This window comes from Phocoena sinus, chromosome 8 (genome assembly GCF_008692025.1).
Source record: "Phocoena sinus isolate mPhoSin1 chromosome 8, mPhoSin1.pri, whole genome shotgun sequence".
NCBI lineage: Eukaryota > Metazoa > Chordata > Mammalia > Artiodactyla > Phocoenidae > Phocoena > Phocoena sinus.
In genome coordinates this window covers 82,407,694-82,428,942 of record NC_045770.1, presented here as the reverse complement: position 1 = coordinate 82,428,942, position 21,249 = coordinate 82,407,694, and the positions used below count along the sequence as shown (strand labels likewise).

At 43.6% G+C, this 21,249-nt stretch overlaps 1 protein-coding gene across 4 annotated transcripts in view; it reads left to right on the top strand.

Moving 5' to 3' along the window:
* The window catches only part of MPPED2 (metallophosphoesterase domain containing 2), a 170,930-nt gene extending 156,778 nt beyond the window's left edge, over nt 1-14,152 (top strand). For all 4 annotated transcript variants that reach the window (XM_032641915.1, XM_032641917.1, XM_032641918.1 and 1 more), the window contains 3 exons: nt 7,027-7,142; nt 10,942-11,055; nt 13,672-14,152. In XM_032641915.1, coding sequence (XP_032497806.1) covers nt 7,027-7,142; nt 10,942-11,055; nt 13,672-13,790 — 349 coding nt within the window. In that variant the 3' untranslated portion in view covers nt 13,791-14,152. The remainder of the gene's footprint in view (nt 1-7,026; nt 7,143-10,941; nt 11,056-13,671) is intronic.
* The last annotated feature ends 7,097 nt before the right edge of the window (nt 14,153-21,249 follow it).

Sequence of the window (21,249 nt, the reverse complement as noted above, 5' to 3'; positions counted from 1 at the left end):
GTGCCTTTTAATAAGTAATCAGCTGGAGGAAATCAGCCTCTATCTAGCCATCTAGTAATGCTTGCCTGTGCACTGGGGACTTTTCCAGAGTCTGGAGCAGCAGGGTCTATGATTTGATGAGCCATAGCTTGAGAAACTCTAGAGAGAAAAAAGTAACATGAGCAATTTTGTGTGTGTGTGTGTGTGTCTATACACACACACACACACACACTGCCAATGTATATCATATATAAATTAGAAGCTACACATTAATACTCGATGGCAGTTCTCTGCCAGAAGTTTTACATAAATTATCTCATTATCTCACTTTATCCACGTGGGTGGATATTCTGCTGCTTTTTGAAAGATGAGGAGACAGGATCAGAGAAGCCAGTAAGCAGCAGACCTACTGAACATGGGTCTGTTTGACCCCATAATACATACTCGTACCCACTGCCTCCAAAACAAGAATGGCTAACTTTCACAAAACCCCCAGGTTCTTATAGTTTTGAGTGGCACAGCCAACACGCCAGCCCTTTCATTAAGTCTGGGTGTTCGTGAGCTTGCACTTTTCCAGGGCAGTGAACCTGAGTAGCCCATCTGAGCTGAACAAGTACCAATTGCTCATTTCCAAATCCTGCTTTCCTGGTGTGCACCCAGCCCCCACCGAAGTTGGTCGGGGAGTGAACGGCCATTCACCTGTCCAAACCTGGGATTTATGCTCCGGCAGCTCCCTTCCGCCCACACCACAGCATTGTGTACGGCAAACACAGATGACCTTTGCAGTGATTTAATCTCAACGTGCTTCCAGAGAGCAAACCTGTTTTGTATTGACATTGTTTGGAACAAGTTCTGCCTATGTGAACTCCCACAGCACCTTCCCCTGGACTCTCAGCCCCGAGAGGCCAAGTGCCTCTAATTCTGAGAATAAGGGGGAGGGCGCCTTGAAAGCATCCCCAGCTTCCATCCGTCTGAGTCTTCGGTCCACTGGCTTCAGGCAGCTGAAGTACTCCCCTTCCTTCCAGGATTTTCTAATCCCTGTCTAGGAGGGGCGGTCGTGGGCTCGGATTGGCCCACTGGCAATAGGGTGCTTTGTGGGACATTTTCTTACAAGTCGGTTCCCATGTGGCATTTGTTAGTCACAGCTAATTATTAAGTCCTTGGCCAAGGCAGTAGACATTGTTCCCTTGGATTCCTCCCTCCTCCTTTCCCCCCTCGCCTCCCCACTGCTACAGAACAAAACTCATTGTGGGGCTTAGGAGGTCGGCTGTGCACACGTTTCCCAGTGAACTCCTGGGGGGCTCACTGCTGGGGTTTCGTGTTTCAGGTTGAAACTCAACTGGATAAAGCATTATTCATTGATGCTGACACAGTCAGTCTCTGCTCTGTGCGGCTATTTCTCCCACACTGGACTTGGTCCTTTACAGGCAATTTAGGTAATTCATTGAGGGCAATTCACAGCAGTTACTCAGAACATTGATAGCCTGCACAGAATGACAGAATTTGGGGATTTCTAGATCACAGAAAGATTATCGAGTGTCAGGTTTTGCCAGCTGTGCTCAGAGGCGTAGGTCAGAAAGGAGGAGGGGGCTGAGTGAGTGAACAGGCTCAGAGCCCCTTCGTCCCCGTCCCCTGGCAAGAAACACCCCTGCACATACCTGCTTTGGGTCTGGGGCTTCTGCATAAGATTTCTGCAGCCTAAAAGCAATCCTGAACTCCCATAATCGCATCCACCCATTCATTCTTTGCTCAGATGAGGAAACTGGCCCACTGAGGGCCTTCTCTTATCCAAGGGTCTTGTGCATTAGCGAATTGATACCAGAATGCAAATTAGCACATGGGTCTCCCATTTCTGTATGCCCCATTTATTACACCATGCTGGGATAATTCTGGAGCCCATCACTGGGCTGCTTTTCCCATTTCCTGGTCACTGTATTATGGAAAAGGCCTGATCTAGGGGATCTAGAGGAACAGAAAGCATCCCAGAGAAGCTGTACCAGCATTGCTGAATTCACACTGCATTTTCACTAAAAGCCACTTCCATCCCACAATGCCATGGAGCCCTCTGGAGTTGCACAGTGCACAGCCTCAGAGACCATATGGATCAGCCCTGTTTACTTTATGTATGTGAGAGCCAAAACCAAAACTGGGCTGGAAGGTTTTAGTTCAGCATTGTGCAAAGAAAGAACATCGGCTTTGCAGCCAGCAGGTCTAGGTTCAGATCTCGGTTCCGCCACTTACTAGTCCTAGGAAAGTGAACAAATTACTTGATATCACTGATCTTCAGGTTTTTAATCTAAAAACAGAGCTGATAATACCCAGCCCAAGTATTGTTATGAGGAGTTAAATGTAATAGCCTATGTAAAACCAAACCCCTATGTAAAAACGTATCAGGGACTTAATAAATGTTCGCTTTCACATAACTTAACCTCTGTCTCATGTACATACAGGTTTGAGTCAAAAGAAAAGCCCAACATTTTCAAAGTTTACCCTTAACTTGGAAATGTCTGGGCTTTGTCACAGGCTTAACATTAACCAAATAAAATTTAAGGGACCTCTAGACCATGGACCTGCCTTAATCTTTTACAGAGCACTTGTAAAACTGAGCATTCCCTGGGGGAATAGGGCTATAGGTTTCCAAGAGAAAATTCTATGAGGGAAAACTGGAAAGAGTGAAAAAAATAAGTCCCGTTCTTTGACGCTGGAAGCCCCTGGGATATCCTTGGGGTTCAGGGGCTGACTGCCCTCAGACAGACTCTGGCAGTGAAATCAGAGCCCCTCATTGTACCAACTACTTGGGTGTGCTTGGGACTCTTTCAAACCCTTCTTTATTGGCCATTCAGACAGGAACCATAGGCCCAGAAGCTTGTTTGCAAAATCTAGGAAAACAGATGTTTTTGCTTATTTTTCTCTCTCTCATGCCAGAATGCTCACTGAGTCTTCATTGGGTTCTGAACTTGCCTTTTTTTTTTTTTCTTTTTACTTTTAAAACAAATCTTGGAAGAGGGTTATTATTGTAAAGTAAAGGGGAAAGATGGGTATCCCAAACTGGGAAAACTCTATTTTAGAGTCTAATGAAAATGTTTACGATCCTGCAGTCTGGGAGTCCTAGAAGGCAAGAGAGAGCAGGGTTGACTCATTAAAGCTCTGAAAGGGTCTACGAGGCCTCACCCCCATACCCACGATGCCTGGTGCATCCCTGACAGACTGGGATAAGAAAGTGAGCACTGCCTTTTCCTCAGAGGAAACTAAAAGCACTGCACCTAGCCAAGCAAGACAGTGTGGCTGTGGAAGGACTGTGTTGATTGAACACATGCTGTGTACCAGGTGAGACTCAGGCCACTCACAGTCCGTGGATTTTATAAGCAGCTCAGAGAGTTTAGATACCGTATTAGTTTTCTATTGCTTCTGTAACAAATCACCACGAATTTAGTGGCATAAAACAACATATATTTATTTTTTAATGTATTTTTTAATTGAAGTTTAGTTGCTGTACAATATTATATATACAGGCATACAATATAGTGGTTCACAATTTTTGAAGGTTATATTCCATTTATAGTTATTATAAAATATTGGCTATATTCCCCGTGTTGTACAATATATCCTTGTAGCTTATTTTAGACCTAATAGTTTGTACCTCTTACTCCCCAACCCCTATATTGCCCTTCCTTCCTCCCCTCTCTCCGCTGGTAACCACTAGCTTGTTCTCTATATCTGGTGAGTCTGCTCATTTTTTGTTACATTCACTAGTTTGTTGCATTTTTTAATTTTTAATTTTTTTTTTTTTTTTTTTTTTTTTTTTTTTTTTTTTTTTTTTTGCGGTATGCGAGCCTCTCACTGTTGTGGCCTCTCTCGTTGCGGAGCACAGGCTCCGGACGTGCAGGCTCAGCAGCCATGGCTCACGGGTCCAGCTGCTCCACGGCACGTGGGATCTTCCCGGACCGGGGCACGAACCCACGTCCCCTGCATCGGCAGGTGGACTCTCAACCACTGTGCCACCAGGGAAGCCCTGTTGCATTTTTTAGATTCCACGTATAAGTGATATCATACAGTATTTGCCTTTCTCTGTCTGACTTATTTCACTTAGCATTAGACCCTCCAAGTCCATCCATGTTGCTGCAAATGGCAAAATGTGATTCTTTTTTATGGCTGAGTAGTATTCCATTGTGTATATACACCACATCTTCTTTATCCATTCATGTAAAATGACATGTTTATTGCTTCACCATCTGTTGGTCAGAAACCTGACCTGGGTCTCACTGGGCTGGAATCCGGGTGTCGGCAGGGCTGTCTGTGTTCCTTTCTGGAGGCTCTGTGGGAGCGTTTGTTTTCTCTGCTTACCTTTTCCAGCTTTTTGACACTGCCCACATTCCTTGGCTTTATGTTCCTCTTCAAAGCCATCAACAGCAGGTTGAGTCCTTCTTACATTGCACCTCTTTAATTTCCTCTTCTACCTCCCTTCTCCACTTGTAGGGACCTTGTGGTTTCACTGGGTCCTCCTTAGGTAATCCAGGATAATCTCCCTAGTTTAAGGTCAGCTGATTAGCTCCCAAACAAACTTTTAATCCACCTTTGCCATGTAAGGTAATATATTTATAGGTTCCGGGAATTAGGACGTGGACATCTTGGGGGGTGGGTAATCATTGCCAATAGGTACATAGGTCGTTTCTACACGAAATACAGTGACTGTATATATTAGGACTCTTTCGGTTGCAAGAAACAGGATCTAACTCAAGCTAATCAGAAGGAAAGGATTTTTCTGGCTGATATACTTGGAAGAAAAATGTGATTGGCTTCAGGCACAGCTGGTTCCCCGTGTCCAACAAGGTCATCAAGGCACTCTGCTTCTTGGCTTGGCATTCTTTGTGGTGATTTGCTTCTCAAGCACAAGCTTATCTGCATGGTGGCTGAGATAGCTCCCAGGCAGTAGCAGGCTTACGTAGTTCTCAAGATAGGAAAGAGAGGAAACTATGACTTCTCTTTAGGTAGCACCAAAAAAATCCTGAGGATGACGCTTATTGGCCCAACTGGGGTCATATGCACATCCCTAGACCAGTCACTGCTCACGGAGAGGCCATACGTGCTTCATTCTGAGCAGAGATGAGTCAGCCTTACCAGAGCACATGTACTGAGCGGGGGAGGCAAAGGTACTCCATAAGAAATTAAAATGCTTTTACCGAAAGAAGGCAGAAAGAGCTGGCTAGGCAGAAACCATTGGTGGGCACTTCAGCATCTTATGGCTGTGTTATTCTAGTCCAGTGCTCATTTGGCTTCAAGCAATAAGACACTCAAACTTGAAAGAGTACAGAGGGGGCTCACTCAGGGCAAGTAGTAAGTTAATTCAGGTAGTATAAAAGAAGGGGAATTGCATGCAGGTTAAGAGTCTGGGTTTTGGAACCAAACTGCTTGGGTTTATGTCCAATTTATTGGCTGTATTTACTTGAGTTGAGCTCTCTGTACCTCATTTTCCTCATCTGTAAAATGTGGTTAATAATAACACCTACCTCATGAGCTGGTTGTGAGGTTTCAGTGTGTCGATACAAATAAGGTACTTAGAATAGTACCTTGACATAGAGCAAACACTCAATAAATAATAACTTTAATAACGATTACTGTTGTTATATAGCTATTGTTATTACAAGTAAGCTTCCTGAGGATGGCTTAGGGACCTGGAAAGTGGTTAGGGACCAAGTCAGATACTTCCTTGGTTTCTCTTTTACGAGCTGAGGCCACACAGTCTCTTCTCTCTGGAACTTACTCTCTCAGGCACCTCAGTGGGAACTGCGGTTCTTACCTGTAAGGTGAATTTTCACATGGCTTTCAGGGGCCATCCTTTCACCTCTAGCCTTGACTATGCATGCCCACCACCAAATGAATGATGGTTAGTGTTTCTGAGTGCAGAGTCTTGAAAGACACTGGTTAGTCTGGGCCATGATTGGCTTTAAATAGTAATGCCCCCTGTTTGACTAGCTGTGACAGACCAAGTGCTCTTGTACACAGGGTTACCTCTCTCAGTAGGCGTGGAAGGGGCAGCTTAAGCTGACGGGAAAAGTTGGGCTTAGCAGAATATTGACCAACTTGTCTTTGACACGTACGCCCTAGCAAATTGGAATTTTCCTCCAGGACAGAGAGAGTCAGTTTCAAAAAATAATGGTTACATCTAGATGTTTGGGAATAGGACAGCACTGGGAACTGTTTTGTTCTGATGTGATGTAGCCTGTAGTATTTGTAGAGAAAACTTGATCATCCTCCCGTTATTATACATGGTAGAGACGTTTTCAGCTCCAGTTAGAAATGCTCACTGGATGGATAAAGATGCCATTCGTTTCTACGTAGAGCATCAATCTCAGAAACTTATTCCTGGAGCAGAAGTTCCCGAGAGGGTGGAATGCTCACATTCACTGTCAGGAGACTGGATTTCAGAGTGAACAGGGGTGTCCCCAGAAATCTTCCCTTTGGTGACCAGAGGAAAGTTTCACTTTGGCTTTTTGTTCAGTGTCCCACCTCACCTTTCAGAGCCCCACCCCCACCCCCCGCAGTATTTTTTCAGCATTCTCAGTCCGGGATGTTCAGAACATCTCTGTGTGTGGCGGTTTCTGCCTTTGGAGCACTTGTCCTTTTCCCCAAGGATTTCATTAAGAATCTTTCTAGTGAAGCCATTCCACAGTGATGGGGAGGAAGAAAGAGGGCTGATGGAATTTCTTAGCCCCGATGCTTCGGATCTGGGCAGGGCATCTTTAGGAAGCACTGAGATTTGGGGGAAGACAAAGCATTGTTAAGATTTTGATAGGGGTCTGCTGGGAAAGTCTCCACTGTAAAGGCTCTCGTGCCTCTTTCTAGTTGAACAATTTGTAGGCTCCACACTTGCTTTCAAATGAATTGGTTTTGAAGCAGTCAACAAAAAAGCATCCTGCTGCCAGGGCCAACCATCAAAAAGAGAAAAGAGAGCAATGCAAACCGTGGGGGAATGTGCGCGAGAGAAATAGTGTAGAGCGGAAACGTGGCTCTGCTGGCCTGATACCATGTGCATTATCTCCCCCAAAGGACCCCGTGGTTTAATGGTTGGGGCTTTAACCTGCCCAGAGGTCAGTCTCTGCTGGACAAGTGGAACCTTATCCCCGAGGGCATCGACATACTCATGACACACGGACCTCCTCTCGGTAAGTGAAGCAAAGGTGTACTTTCGTCATACGTGATGCCTTTTTTTCCCAAGCATAATGAATAATGCTTCAGGGACATAATCATTTTCCTCCAAAAAAAAAAAAAAAAAGTGAATACAAAAAGAAAAGTCAGTGTCTTTAAAGAAACCCAGTATGATAATTGAACTCAGCAGTTCTGCTGGGCTTACAGGTGTTCTTGAAATTAAATTTTTTGATTTAGTCAGGTCAGGGAAAATCAAATGAGTATAGAGCACCACAGTCTTTTGAGCTTGATAATTTATTTTAAGAACTATATTCACTTTGGAGTGAGGGAGTGGGAGGGGGAATGGAAGGAAGACACAGACCTCCCAATCACAGGGCTTTTGAATGGTAATGAAATGATGGAAACTTTCGTTCAAAGTAGTTCATTTTCCTTTCCCATATAGTAGTGGAACCTGGGAGATCTTTAAGTATAACATCAAGCTAATTATACAAGAAAAGAATCCTTTTTTTTTTCTTTTTTTAGCTAAGGTGTTTAGTAAGGACTTATGTTGAATATTACTTAAAGATACTCATCTTATGGGCTTCCCTGGTGGCGCAGTGATTGAGAGTCTTCCTGCCGATGCAGGGGACACGAGTTCGTGCCCCGGTCCGGGAAGATCCCACATGCCGCGGAGCAGCTGGGCCCGTGAGCTATGGCCGCTGAGCCTGCACGTCCAGAGCCTGTGCTCCACAACAGGAGAGGCCGCAACAGTGAGAGGCCCGCGGACCGCAAAAAAAAAAAGATACTCATCTTACAGATACAGTGAACCTGCATCCAGGTTTAGATTGCCAATATGCTTCAAAGCTACCTTCAGTCACCCAGATTATATAATAATTTGATTTATATAATAATGATTGTTTGATTTATATAATAGATGATTGTTTGATTTATATAATAATCTTCTAATTATTCATGAGCTTGTTAGTGGTTTGGTTTAGCCACAGAACATTTTTCAAACAGTACTACCACCTTGATCTTCCCATCTATTGGGTGTCTATTACACCAGCAGCCTTCCTTGTCAAACTAAGGTATGCTCAGGCAATCCAGATGTTTCCCTTTTAGTAGGAGAGTTTCCTCTTTTAAAAAATTATATGAAAAACCACATAACATGAAATCTATCCTCTTAACAAATTGTTAAATGTACAGGGCTAGAAAAGTTTTCGTGATCATCTTGCTTTGGAGAGAGGAGGAAAGCAATACAAAAATAAATGATGTTCATCATTTTTTTCCTGTGGTTTGGGGTTACTATCCATGTCACTTCCCTCCTCTGTCGGCCTGAAAAATAAAAAATCTAACACGCATCCCCTAATGTGAATTTAATCTTTGTAGATATTTTCCCCTTCACGCCACTTAGTGCTGCCTTCCTGCCCTTACAAGGGAAGTGCTCTGTGTTTCACAAAGAAACAGCGGAAGGGAGGACCAGGGCATGAGCCACAGTGGCACATTTTCATGATGGGGGCTGGGAGGGAAGCAAGAGAAGGGAAGGCAGTTCTGTTGCAGGCAGGGAAATTGTACAGATTTGCACAAGATCAGCACTTCCTGACTTTTTTCAAAGCTTCAGAATCGCCATCTCCATGCTCTTTCCCTACCCCATCCTGCCCCCTCTATGCTTTACAAGATTATACTTATCAATAACCTTTATCAAGCCATGATTAATTAATTTCCCTATTTTGCAATCATTGGAGACTAACCAAATCACTGAATTGCTGGCTAAATATTCTGCTCAGCATGAGTTACACAGCGAGGCCCTACAGAGACCACATCCCAGCCAAACCGATCCTTCCCCTGAGCAGCCTAGTTGGGTGCAGGCTTAATCCCCCTTAGGCTGTGTACTGTGTGGGACTTGGGCGTCCTCAGCATAGAAATATTTACATACCTGAAGTATTATTTGGAATATAACTTTGAACAGTTCATTCACAGACTTCATCAAGTCATTAATTTTGGTACAAAAGCTAGTGGCATTCTGGCCTCCAAAGAATTCAGACATTCCAGGACCTCTTTTTTTTTTGTTTTTTTTTGCGGTACGCGGGCCTCTCACTGTTGTGGCCTCTCCCGTTGCGGAGCACAGGCCCGGACACGCAGGCTCAGCAGCCATGGCTCACGGGCCCAGCCTCTCCGCGGCATGTGGGATCTTCCCGGACCGGGGCACAAACCCCAGTCCCCTGCATCGGCAGGCGGACTCTCAACCATTGCGCCATCAGGGAAGCCCCGGGGAAGCCCCCTCCAGGAACTCTTAATAGAGAGGCTACCATCCCTCTCTTTGTAGTAAAGATGGAGTAACCCAGAGAGTGGCTGTGCATATAGCAGAGTAAGAGCTACATCAGGGAGTTCCAAAATAAAATGTCAGGCAAAGTTTTCATAAGGTAATATTGAGCCTTAATCAGTGTAGTTATTGGGATTCTTGTGAACATTCTGAACTAGGAGGTAGGGGGTGGGCGTGGGGATTGGCCTTGAATTCTCTCCTGCTAAGGGAGCCATGGCACATGGGACTTCACTATTATGGTACAAGCAAGACACTTTCTTAGGTGATTGCACGTGAAATGAGATGTTTTCCCTCTTCAAGAAAAACACATCCATGAGGGAATATGCCAATCACTGTGGATTAGAGAATTTTCCTTCTAATTAACCAAGTTTTAAAATCCCTGATTGGATTTTTATAGGGTCCCTACTTGTATCTGGTGTTTTTCCCATATTTTCTGGCCGCTCACCAGCCAACACGTCTTCACAGAGATTCTAAACTTTCATTTTTACCGTTTGCCAAACAAAGTGGAATAAGCTGGCCTGTCCCTTTCTGCCTGATCATTTCTGAAGAGTAGAAATCAACTAATGGAACTATGGAATGGGTTCCCACTGATTATGATTTAGCCTTTTGTCCTATCTGCTTTCTTTCTACCCCATCCCACTGAGGTGATTGGATTCCATTCCGGGCCATAATCATTCAGATAGCTGACTTTTGCTATAATTGATGTCAGTTTTTATGGATTTTTTTGCATTAGACTTAGAACGAAGTGGCTTTTGCATAAAGATAGTCAATCAGCCCCAGCTTGCTGCATCCACCACAGGGTCACCGTGGTTGCACTATTGTTAAAGAGGAGACTGGAGGAGGAACTTGGCATTCCCAAGCTTGGGTCATCAGGAACCAAGGGTTAAGAGTTGATGTGTCTAAAGAGAATAAGGTGGGACTTCCCTGGCGGCACAGTGGTTAAGACTCCACGCTTCCACTGCAGGGGGTGCGGGTTCGAGTCCTGGTCGGGGACGTAAGATCCCGCATGCCACGTGGCTCAGCCAAAAATTTAAAAAAGAAAATAAAGAGAGCAAGGTATCTTGTGGCCAGTTTACAGGAAGCCCTTGCTAGCCCTTCTTCTTTGAACCATCTTGAAGTAGACTGCTATAAGAGAGATACAATAAAAAAGAGAGAGAACGTAACTGAATTTAGAGAAAAGAGAGCTTATGGGACTACAGGGAATAAATGTCATTGGGCCCATGAAGAGTTGAAACCCAGGGCTGAATAAATCAAATCCCTCACAGAAAAAAAAATGTTAATTAACAGGAAGAAAAAAAAAAAAGAAACCAAAAAGAAAGAAAAAATATTCAAGAACCTAAAGAAGACAAAGTGATGAGTGAAAAGTTCCTTAAAAGCCATTGTGAGCGTTAATGGAGAGGCTAGGATTACAGATCATGTAATAAACCTTCTGTGAGTTATGGCTTCCTGAAAGTCTAAATGAAACCTTACCTGGAGACAGAAAATTAAGAGTATTGATTGCATTTTACTCTTAGGTTTTCGAGACTGGGTTCCAAAGGAACTTCAGAGAGTGGGCTGCGTGGAGCTTTTAAACACAGTCCAGAGGCGAGTCCGGCCCAAACTCCATGTGTTTGGTGGAATCCATGAAGGTAAGACCGGGAGAAAGGAGTTCACAACATGTTGAGTCATTATCCGTGATCTCATTCACAGTGGAGACCTTAGTTACACCAGGAGTAATTGGTGTGGTGGTTTCCAAACTCTTTTTCCCAGCAGAACACTTTCATGAGATGAAATCTTAGGAGAAACACATATATAAAGCTGCGAAGTGTTTTGTGTGGAGCTGCTCTCTTTTAAGCAGAGTGGAGAGTAAGAAACCACCTTTTGGAAAACCCAGCACTAACCCCAGACAATTTCTGGAATCTCAGGGCTCCAGTGAAGAATGTTTGATAACCACCGCTTGTAGAGAAGCCCTGAGGGAATAAAGGGCAGATTTTCTCTTTAAGAGCATCAGAAGAAATGCCCTGGATTTAGACTAAATAACTTCTATGTCTTCTTCTACCTAAATATTGTGTTTCATATGGAATACACACAAAGACTCAGGAAGACAAGACTGTCTAAAAAATAACTTTGGATGTGCAATGAAAGATACAGAAGCGAAGTGACAGAACCCACACATTTGCAGGCAGACATTTCCTTACTAATCTCAGAAAACCATTTCAGACTCCTCAGAAATTATCAGTGCTATAAGCTCGGGCTGAGGTTAAACAGCATAATTAAATCTCCCCTAGGTGGGAACGGGTCCAGTGGCTGTTTTCTGCTTTCTCAGGTCATCTAGAATCAAGTTCACAGAACCGGAAGGCCTCACGGGAACCTTCAGGACTCTAGTTTTGTCTCTCCGGACTTTTTCAAACCAGGAGTAACTGGGCCTTGGGACAGACCCGAGGCCTCTTTCAGCAGGCCTTAGGTTTTCTGGCCGTACCGGCCTCTCCTGGTTACAGACATTTGTGTGCAGTGGGTGCATGTATGTAGGCAGCCTCCCTATTCACTCCAGCCCCTGCTTACAGCTGTTCTCTGGAGTTATTTATGAACCTGCAACAGGTGAAGAGTTTAGGCCTGACCCAGCAAAAAGTAAAGTTTGCTTTTCAAAGCCCTCAATCCAGTGGCTTCCTGGCTAGGCAGGTAATAAACAGCATATTGAAAATCATTCTGCAGAGGCCAGAGAAAGTCCATCTTGCTCCAAGTCAGCCATGAGCTGAGTGGATGGAAAGCAGTGGCAGCGGGGGGCGGCTCCCCAAGAGTGGATGTCATCCTGCCCTGACTTTAAGCCATACTCCCTGAAAAGGAGCGCACTTCTCTAAGGCACGATAAAGGCTGAGGGGAGGGAATAGGATGCGAGATGGTGTCTAAATAGCATTTCTGGGGAGCAGTTATCAGGTTTGAATTCCTGCATCCTGCCTGTAAGTTTTCATTTCATCTTTTTTTTTTTTTTAAATCATTAATTAGCTTTAAACTAGCCAGACAATTGGGGAATTCCACTGAAGTCCCAAAATAATAAACTTGCTTAAAAGAGAGGAGATCATATTCAAATAAACTTTGTCTTGCTTTTATTCGCTTAAGACAGCTGAAGAGGGCAGAGAGAGGGCAAATACCAACCTCTTGATGGAGAGAGATAACAAGACTTTATGACCCCGGAACTAAACGGTGCACATTTGAAATGCTTCTTTTCCTTTCTTAAGAAATTTTTCCATTGACCCTCATTAAGCTCTCCACAGGCTTACTTGGAGAAATTTTAGCAAATGGAAGAAAAAAATCTTATCAGTTATTTCTATAAGTCCTGATAATTTTCTTTTTTCACAGACGTATTTTTCTGTGCCTTAAGAGCCTGATACCAGCATAGAATTACAAACTTCATTGCAGAGGCTGTAAGACAAAATAAGGTATCCAGGGAAATGTGCAAATTTGCAAACCTGCTAGAAATTTCAACATGTTAAAACTTATAAAAGGAATATACGTACCAAAGACCCAGAGAAACTTTCTTAGCTTTTTTCCAATAGGTCACAAGAGGTTTATACTGCCTATGGGAAGTGTTTTTGCTTGATCCAGTGTCCAGGTAAGCGTAGGAAGCAGTGTCCTATGGTGTCCAGATCACTTGGACATTTGATTACCTGATTCTTTTGGATGGAATGGAACTCAGCATTAAAGCCACACAATTCAAGTAAGATAAGGTCACTTATTGTTAACTTTCATTGAGGCAGTTTAGAGCTTATTTTATAGGTAAGGAAGCTAAGCATTGACCTCTCCCAACTCCCAATGCAATACTCTTTCCCTTCTCACCTGTCCTGAAGCCCATTTGAGGTTTGGATGATGGATGTGTTTGCCTCTGAGGGGTTTCTTATGTTACTCATCCTCTTCCCTGGAACTCGATAGTTAATACAAGGGCTTTGAAATGAAAATCATATTTTAAAAAGAGGAAAAGCTGTTTTTTCTTTATTTTCACTAGTAAAGAAATCACAGCCTCTCCCCAACAAATCTAGCGTTGAAATAAAGAAAAAAGAATCACTTTTCTTTGAAGTAGAGGATTCTCCCTTTAAAGAAAGTAAAATTGGGAGGCAGCTTCTGAAAGCTGTAATATCTGGGGGACGCTCTACTGAATTTCATCTCACTGCCCACTGGCAAGGACTTTTTGTTTTCCTTGTCTGATGGCCCTGCATTGAATCGCTGTCATTTGTATATTTTACAGTAAGTGTGACACTCTATCTCCACAGGTTACGGCATTATGACCGACGGTTACACAACGTACATCAATGCCTCAACGTGTACAGTCAGCTTTCAACCGACCAACCCTCCAATTATATTTGACCTTCCAAACCCACAGGGTTCCTGAACCTGCAAATGCCCAATTGGAATGTGAGGAAAGGTCTAAAAACTGCCATTTTTCTAATTATAAACTTACATTCTCTTCCTTGTTTATTTCCAGATCATGTGAGTTCTTTTTGTAAATTGCTGGAACACAAATGATGCTAGAGGTTGTGCTTCTTCTTTATTTTTATTTTTTTTAAATGGGGCATCCATTTGGAATCAAAGGAGCGTTGTGAATTTGTAAAATGACTTCTGTTTTCTCAAAGGCCCCGCCATTGTAAGTTGTTAGTGTTCGCCAAAGGACAGCCAAGCTTTCTTTTGAAAAGGTGACAAAAGTCTTATTTTAATATGCTTTAAGCTGGAAAAAAAAAAAGACAAAAAAAAAAATAAAAGAAACAGGTAGGCAGTGTTTTAAAAACCACCCAGATTTGCACAACTGTTTAAGAGTATTGTCTGAAGTATTTTATTTTTTGATGTTTTGTTGTTGTTGTTGTTTTTCTTGGGAATGCTTCTTTTTTGCAGACGTGGCCCGGATTTAGAACAATCTTTTCAACAAAAGTAGGCGTGGAAAAGACTTCTCTTCAACACTGTCACTATAAAGAAAGAGCTGTGTCGAGGGAAGAAAACGGCCCTCTTTTCGAGGATGGCTTAGCTAGTGAGATCCACATTGTGATTATACAAGGATTCATTGTATGTTTGTTTCTTTTAAATTATTTTAGCTTTAAAAATAAGGAAATGGAATCTGTCAAGAGCAGGTATTTCATGCAGTAAAAAAAAAAGAAAAAAGAGCGTGCAGACTCCTTTTCAATATGGGTTTATATATATAAATATTTTTTGTGTATTATGACTAAGTTAGGAGTTTAATATTGCCAAGGACAGTACAACTGTAAAGGGGTGCTTGAAGCAGGGCATCAGAAGTCCGAAGGAGCTGACACATTTTCTCAGAACTCAAGGTCTTAAAGAGCTTGAGTTACTTCTAGGTACAGTCACAGGCGTGTATAGATTTAAATGGATGCAATGGAAGCTGACTAAAATAAGGCTTAGTTGTCCTTTATATTTAAATACCCTGAATTGTCTTCTTACTTCCTTCTCCCTACCCCACCCCCCATTTTGCACTGTGTGTCGATGCAATCTGCGCTAGCACAAAATATTGTCGCTAATAGTCATTTCTGTTTTCCCATTGTAAATGCTGTTGAGCTTTATTCTATTTTATGTTATCTTGTTAATGAAATTTAGGAAAGCAGTTGTTTCTTTAAATTTATTGTGATATTCTATATCTAGCGGCCTTTATATGCAAATAAAATTGCAAGATTTTTAAATCCGTGCTGTTTGGAGGGTTGGCTGGTTGGGAGGATGACGGTTTAGTGCTGGGGAAGGAGGGATTTATTCATATGCAACATCAGCACTCCCTTTCAGTGGAATCAGAATAAGTGACATTTTTTTTCTGATTTTCAATAAATTTTTATTACCCGCCATTCACGGGCTGGCAGGTAGATCGATAAGACACTCAGTGTACTCTTTCCTTCCATCACGCTGTCATCTCTCTGGCTGTAGATTTCGGAGACTGAAGATTTCATCTTTGGCCATAGTAATTTCTACAGGAACAGAGGGACCGTGCATTGGAGGCTGAAGATGCTATTGTGGACGTGTGTGTGGTCGTGAGAGGGTAAACCAGTGGGTCACGGAGTAACCCCTGCAACATTCCCTTATATCCCTAGGAGCAGTCACCATCTCCCTGTCACTGTTTTTTTTAATGATGTCCCCAGCTCGAATGCTGTGGCAGCCAGGAGGCGGCAGAGGGTGGGGTGGAAAAAACCCTGTTCTGTCTTTTTTATTTTCTCTGGAAGAGCCATTTCTAAGCAGCATCATCTTGAATCTGCAGTCTCTCCTCCCCCCGGAAGTCTTCGTTCCAGTGTCTGCTCGATTGCCTTCTGACACATCTTCCTTCCTTCCTACCCATGGTGAATCCTTTGGTGTAATTCCTGCAAAGAATTCTTGATTTCAGTACCAGTAGAGTACAGAGAATGTTCTAGGACAGAATTCCAGCTCAGACTCATACTTTTAATACTCATTAAGTGTCTTGGGTGGCCACCCAGAGCTGGAGGTGGTCCATGACCATAGTTGCTGAGATATGCCATGGGAGATGAACCATGCTCCCTTGACCTGACACATCAGCAGAAGACGGTCGTAACTTCAGGCTCATTCGCAGGGAGCTGGACTGAGAGTTGACTGAATGGAAATTTCATCTGGTTACTGTACAGGGAGTTAGGCTCAGACTTCTGGAAAAACAGGCTTTCCAGAGACAGGTGGGTGATCATGATGACATGTGTGTGTGCACAGCCCTTGAGAGCACATCTGGACCCAAACTAATTAAGCACTTACTAAAATTGCTTTCCATTGTGTAGGAGCAGGAAGCAACCCAGTCTGCTAAATCTATGGGGTGGACTGGCTCAGACAGAGCTTCCTTTGGCTGGTCCAGGTTCGCCAATCCATGTGTGTAAACTGCTTCCAGGATGACTGTCCCAAGGAAATATCGGAAATAGCTCTTAGACACCAGGCGCTCTCTATCCTTCTGTCACCAGTGACTCTAATGAGTGGGTCTCATATTTTGTTTCTAATCCTCACAAAATCCTGGGAAAGGTCACATAAGCCCCACTTTTTAGATCAGAAACCGAGGCTCCAAAAGTTAAATAACTTTCCCTAGGAAAATGGAAGGTTCAGAATCATTCCCTAGGAAAATGGAAGGTCTGTCTGACTCCATAGCCCATGCTCTTTTCATCACCCTGCTTCTGGGGCAGAAAAGTTGACGCCCTCCAAGAGCTGATAGAAGACTGATGCAGGCCTGGAGGTACTTCCCATCCCTCACCTAGGGGCCTGCTGGAGCACACTGCCTGGGGCTTTATGACTGCATCAAGTCGAAGCCCATTCTCTCTGCTTGAAGCACAGCACAGCGCGGTGCAGAAGAGCACAGAGCCTAGATAGAGACCAGTGTGCCTGTCCAGGTCCTGGCTCCATCTCGAACTGGCACTGATGCCTTTGGCTGGGTACTTACCCTTCCTGTAAAATGGGGGTGATGATGATGATGGAGTTGTTGTAAGTTGAAGTTGTAAGTCAGTTGTTGAAGTTGTTATAAGTCTCACTCTCAAGAGCATTATTTCCGAGAAAGCGTGCTTGTTTGCATTCCTTGGAGACTCACAAATCTCTCTTTATAAGAATATGAAGGACGCCAAGGGCATTTGCGAGAGGCAGATAAGGGAGACTGACTTTTCAGTTTGGGTATCATAGTTTGCAAAATCCCATCTAATCTCAGAAGAGGAAGGGGTCTGTACTCTTTCAAGTCTCATTAAACGGTAACCATGGATCTCAGCCTGGCTTGCCCTTTGGGTCTTTACATTTCATCTCACCATCTTTTTCAAGCTCAATTAGTGATTTTTTTTCCTCTACATTTTCTCCCCAGGCCCTTTTGTCTTATAAAGACTTTGAGGGGTTGCTGAAATCCCCTTAAGAGGCAGGTCACTGTTATTCTGACAGGTGGCCAGCATTAAGCCTGCCTCCATCTCCATCACTTAAGTAAATAAATACTGTGACCCAGGTCTTAAGTAGTGAGAAACAGAAGCCGGGAGGACTGAGGATTTGTCAATTGCAGATGAAACACTTGCTGGGCCCTGGATAATGTCCCCCTCCCCCAACCGTCATCCAGGATGTGCTGCTTCGGCAGAGTTAGCATCCACATATTATTCTGGTTTTCCAGTGTCTTCCCATGCCCTAGTCCCACTTTCCTAAAAGCTTTAAGGTACTTTTTGTTTAATTATTAAACCAACGCAACTTAAGAGAGTAAGTGAATTTTCAGAATTCGGCTGCAACCTGAGGCATTTGGAAACACTGCCGGGCGTGAGGCAGGAGGTCATGGGATGTGGGGACAGTTCCTGAACGGTACAGTCTTAGTGGGTGGTTTCACAGAAAGCTCTAGGTCCGCTTCTGGATGTCAGCTTCTTAATACAAAATGTTTTTTCTCCTACTTTGGAGTGAAGAAGCAGGATTGCTGCATGTCTGTCCACTCTCTAGTATGACTCTTCCAGAAGTTTAAAGCTACTTTCCTTTCCTTTTCAAAATGTCATCTCTACCTTTCTGCTCCTATCCTGCCTTTCCATGGAAGAGAAAACCACACTGATTCAAAAGCCTCTCTGAGAAGCCTCCCTCCTCCCTGGTGCCCATGGTGTCAGTCTCTGCAGCTTATGAGAAGTTCAGAGGGTCAGTGGCACCACCATGGTTACACAGCAACTCAAAGAGATAGCCCCACGTTGGCATTTGGACTCCCAATTTTGAACATGAACTGCTTTTTCAGCTTGACATTCAGGAATAATAGAAGATGGGGTGATCAGTTTGCCAGACATAATATGATTTTGTAGCAGAGAACAAGCTGCCTATATGGGGCTTATTAAACCAGATTAGTTGAAAAAAAAAAAACTCAGACACTGACCTCCAAGGGTTCCCATGAGGGTTCACTTTCTTTCACTTCAAGCAGTCCACCTCCTCCGATGGGCAGCCAGTTCCTCCGATGGGCAGCTAGTTCCTCCTCCTGCAAAAGAGACGGGTACATGCTTGCTGCCTTTGCTACCTCTGAACTTTGACAGCTCTTTGTCATGCATTTTGACATGCATGTCTAGTCTGGAAGACGTTGGGAGCTGGTAAGAGGCCCCAACTTTGGCATCAGTCATGCTTGTTTTCAAATCCCAGCTATGCCATTTACCATCTGGGTAGCCTTGGATGTGCTACTTTACTTCTCTCAGCCTCGTGCTCCACGCCCGTGTAATGGGGATACTTCCTACCTGACAATGGATTTGTCAGAGTTGATATAACATCAGTAGGGTCCTGAGCCCGGTGAGCTATTATTAAAAAATGGAAGATTTTATTTTGCTGCCCATCATACTTTCTTAAAAAGAAAAGCAGAAAGACACATTTAGCTTATTTTTCTCTGTTAGTCAGAGGCCTTTCCAAGAGAAAGTGAATTCCTTGAACTGAACTGAGTCAGGGTAAAGGAGCTGCAGACGCAAGCCGTACATAAATCAAGCTCTTTAAATTCCTGTCTCTCTCTCTCTGAGCTACCCGACAAAACATTTGTGGTAGGTTCTTCTCGACTCCTTTCCTTCCTGAATTAGGGATGCCTTACAAGACAAAAATGTTGAGGTAAAAGGCCTTTCATATCTGAGAGCATCTATATCTGGGTAATGGTGAGAGAGAAAAATGCATTTCCATTAGGAAGCATGGCCACAGTGGTACTAAAAGCACAGGTAGACTAAACACACGAAGCGGAGAGCCCGCGCCCATCAATCAGCTTTGATTTTTATGAAGCCACAGTTACCATGAGGTGCATCCAAATGCTCTCCGAGCCCGCTTACCAAGGGAAAGGGCCTGTGGTTTCGTAGCCCGTTTCTGCCCCGACCTTAGCGGCTGACCTTGGGCATAGGCTGAGCTTTACAGTAGGAGCTCCTGAAATAGCAAATGACTTGGAACCCAAACGCGCCATGCTTGGGTTCACCAACATGCCCTCGCACGTAGCGGCAATAATGCTTCGGTAACAACTTAATCCTTAAAGGGACTCATATTTCCTAGAAGCCTTCACTGAGCTCCCTTATCCTTACCCAGAACACCGCCCCACCCTTGATACCGTCACAGCTCCTCACCTGCCACCCCCACCACGCACACACATACTTCTACCTGCGCCTGCGTTCTGATTGCTGCCTGTCTGCCTGTGAGCTTCCTGCGGTCAGTGACCAGGTCTTCTGTCTCTGCATTCCCAGCATTTAGTTCCAAAGAAATGCTTTCTTAATAAATTAATCAGGGTTTAGCAGAAAATAGCCAGGTCTATGAGAAAGATAGGAGAAATTAATCACAGATGAAATCAACAAATATTGACTGAACGCTGTAAGCCTAGTGATGTACTAGAAAGCTTCATTTGTAAGACCCAGTTCTTGCCGTGAAAAGTCCTTATAATTTGGTCCAAAAAGCAAGATATTGACACATGAAGTTAAATAGAAATAAGAGATTTAATTAATAATTCAAGACAGCAATAAAAGAAAGTGAGAGCCTGTGATACACAGGTTTCTCCAGTTATGTGAGTGACCATCGTTATGGGGAAGTGCTCACTGGGGGTATAAGTCTCAGACATCCACAGGCAGCTACCCTAGGAAAGGGAGTCTGAGTGATAATGATAATGTCAATCCCATGCAGCTTCATTCCTGGAGGAGAATAAAAGGTCTGGCCAGTGGCAATTCCGAGTGGGTCACGTAGCTGGTTTGTTTTCTTAATTTACTCTGTGAAATGGTTTTCTCTAATGGCATGCCATTGACAAAATGCACCCTAATGTCTTCATCCATCACCTCCAAATGCTTTTGCATGCATCGGTTGTTGACTTGTTTTCTCCTGTTCAGCACATAAATGAAAGGAATGATTTATCCAAGGCCACCAGTTACTCTTATGTGGAATCTGAAATAGCTCCCTGGAGAAATACTGCCCTAGCAGGTGTTTCTTTATGCTGCTCTGAGCTTGTATGGAAGGGTGATTTTGGCCTGGGCTGCACTGATACCTCCTGACCAGTGTCTCCTGGAGAGCTGGTCCGGGGGTCCACTGCGGTTTATAACTCTCGGATATAAGAGCTTGTATTCCTGTGGGTGTGACCATTAGGGTTGGGTTCTGGGGGGTGGAAACTAGGGCTTGGCGATTGATGCTGTGTGTAGGCATTTGAACAAATAATGAGATTCCCCTATGAGCTGTCTTGAACTCATATTCACCAGGAAGAAAAAAGGTATTACATGCATGAATGCACTTCCCTTCCTTCTTTTAATTTGTCCTACTTCCTTGAACTTTGCTCCCCAGGCTGGAGACATCTGGCCCTTAAACCTTCAGAGTTCTGCACATCATTGGAGCAGAAATGGAAGATAAACAGGAACATCAAGATAATTCTTATCAGACCTGAACAGACATTTCTCCAAAGAAGACATACAAATTACCAACAGACACGTGAAAAAATGTTCAACATCACTAATCATCAGAGAAATGCAAATCAAAACCGCAATGAGACATCACCTCACCCCTGTCAGAATGGCCATCATCAAAAACACAACAAAAAATAAGTGTTAAGAGGGTGTGGAGAAAAGGGAACCCTTGTGCACTGTTGGTGGGAATGTAAATGAGTTTGGCCACGACATAAAACAGTAGGGAGGTTCCTCAAAAAATTAAAAATCGAAGTACCATACAAGCTAGAAATTCTACCTCTGGGTATTGACCAGAAAAAAAATTACTAATCTGAAAATATATCTGCACCTCCATGTTCATAGCAGCACTATTTACAATAGCCAAGATATGGAAGTAACCTAAATGTCCACTGATAGATGAATGGATAAAAAAGATGTCATATATGTGTGTGTGTGTGTGTGTGTGTGTGTGTGTGTGTGTGTGTGTGTATTCCATTATATATATAATAA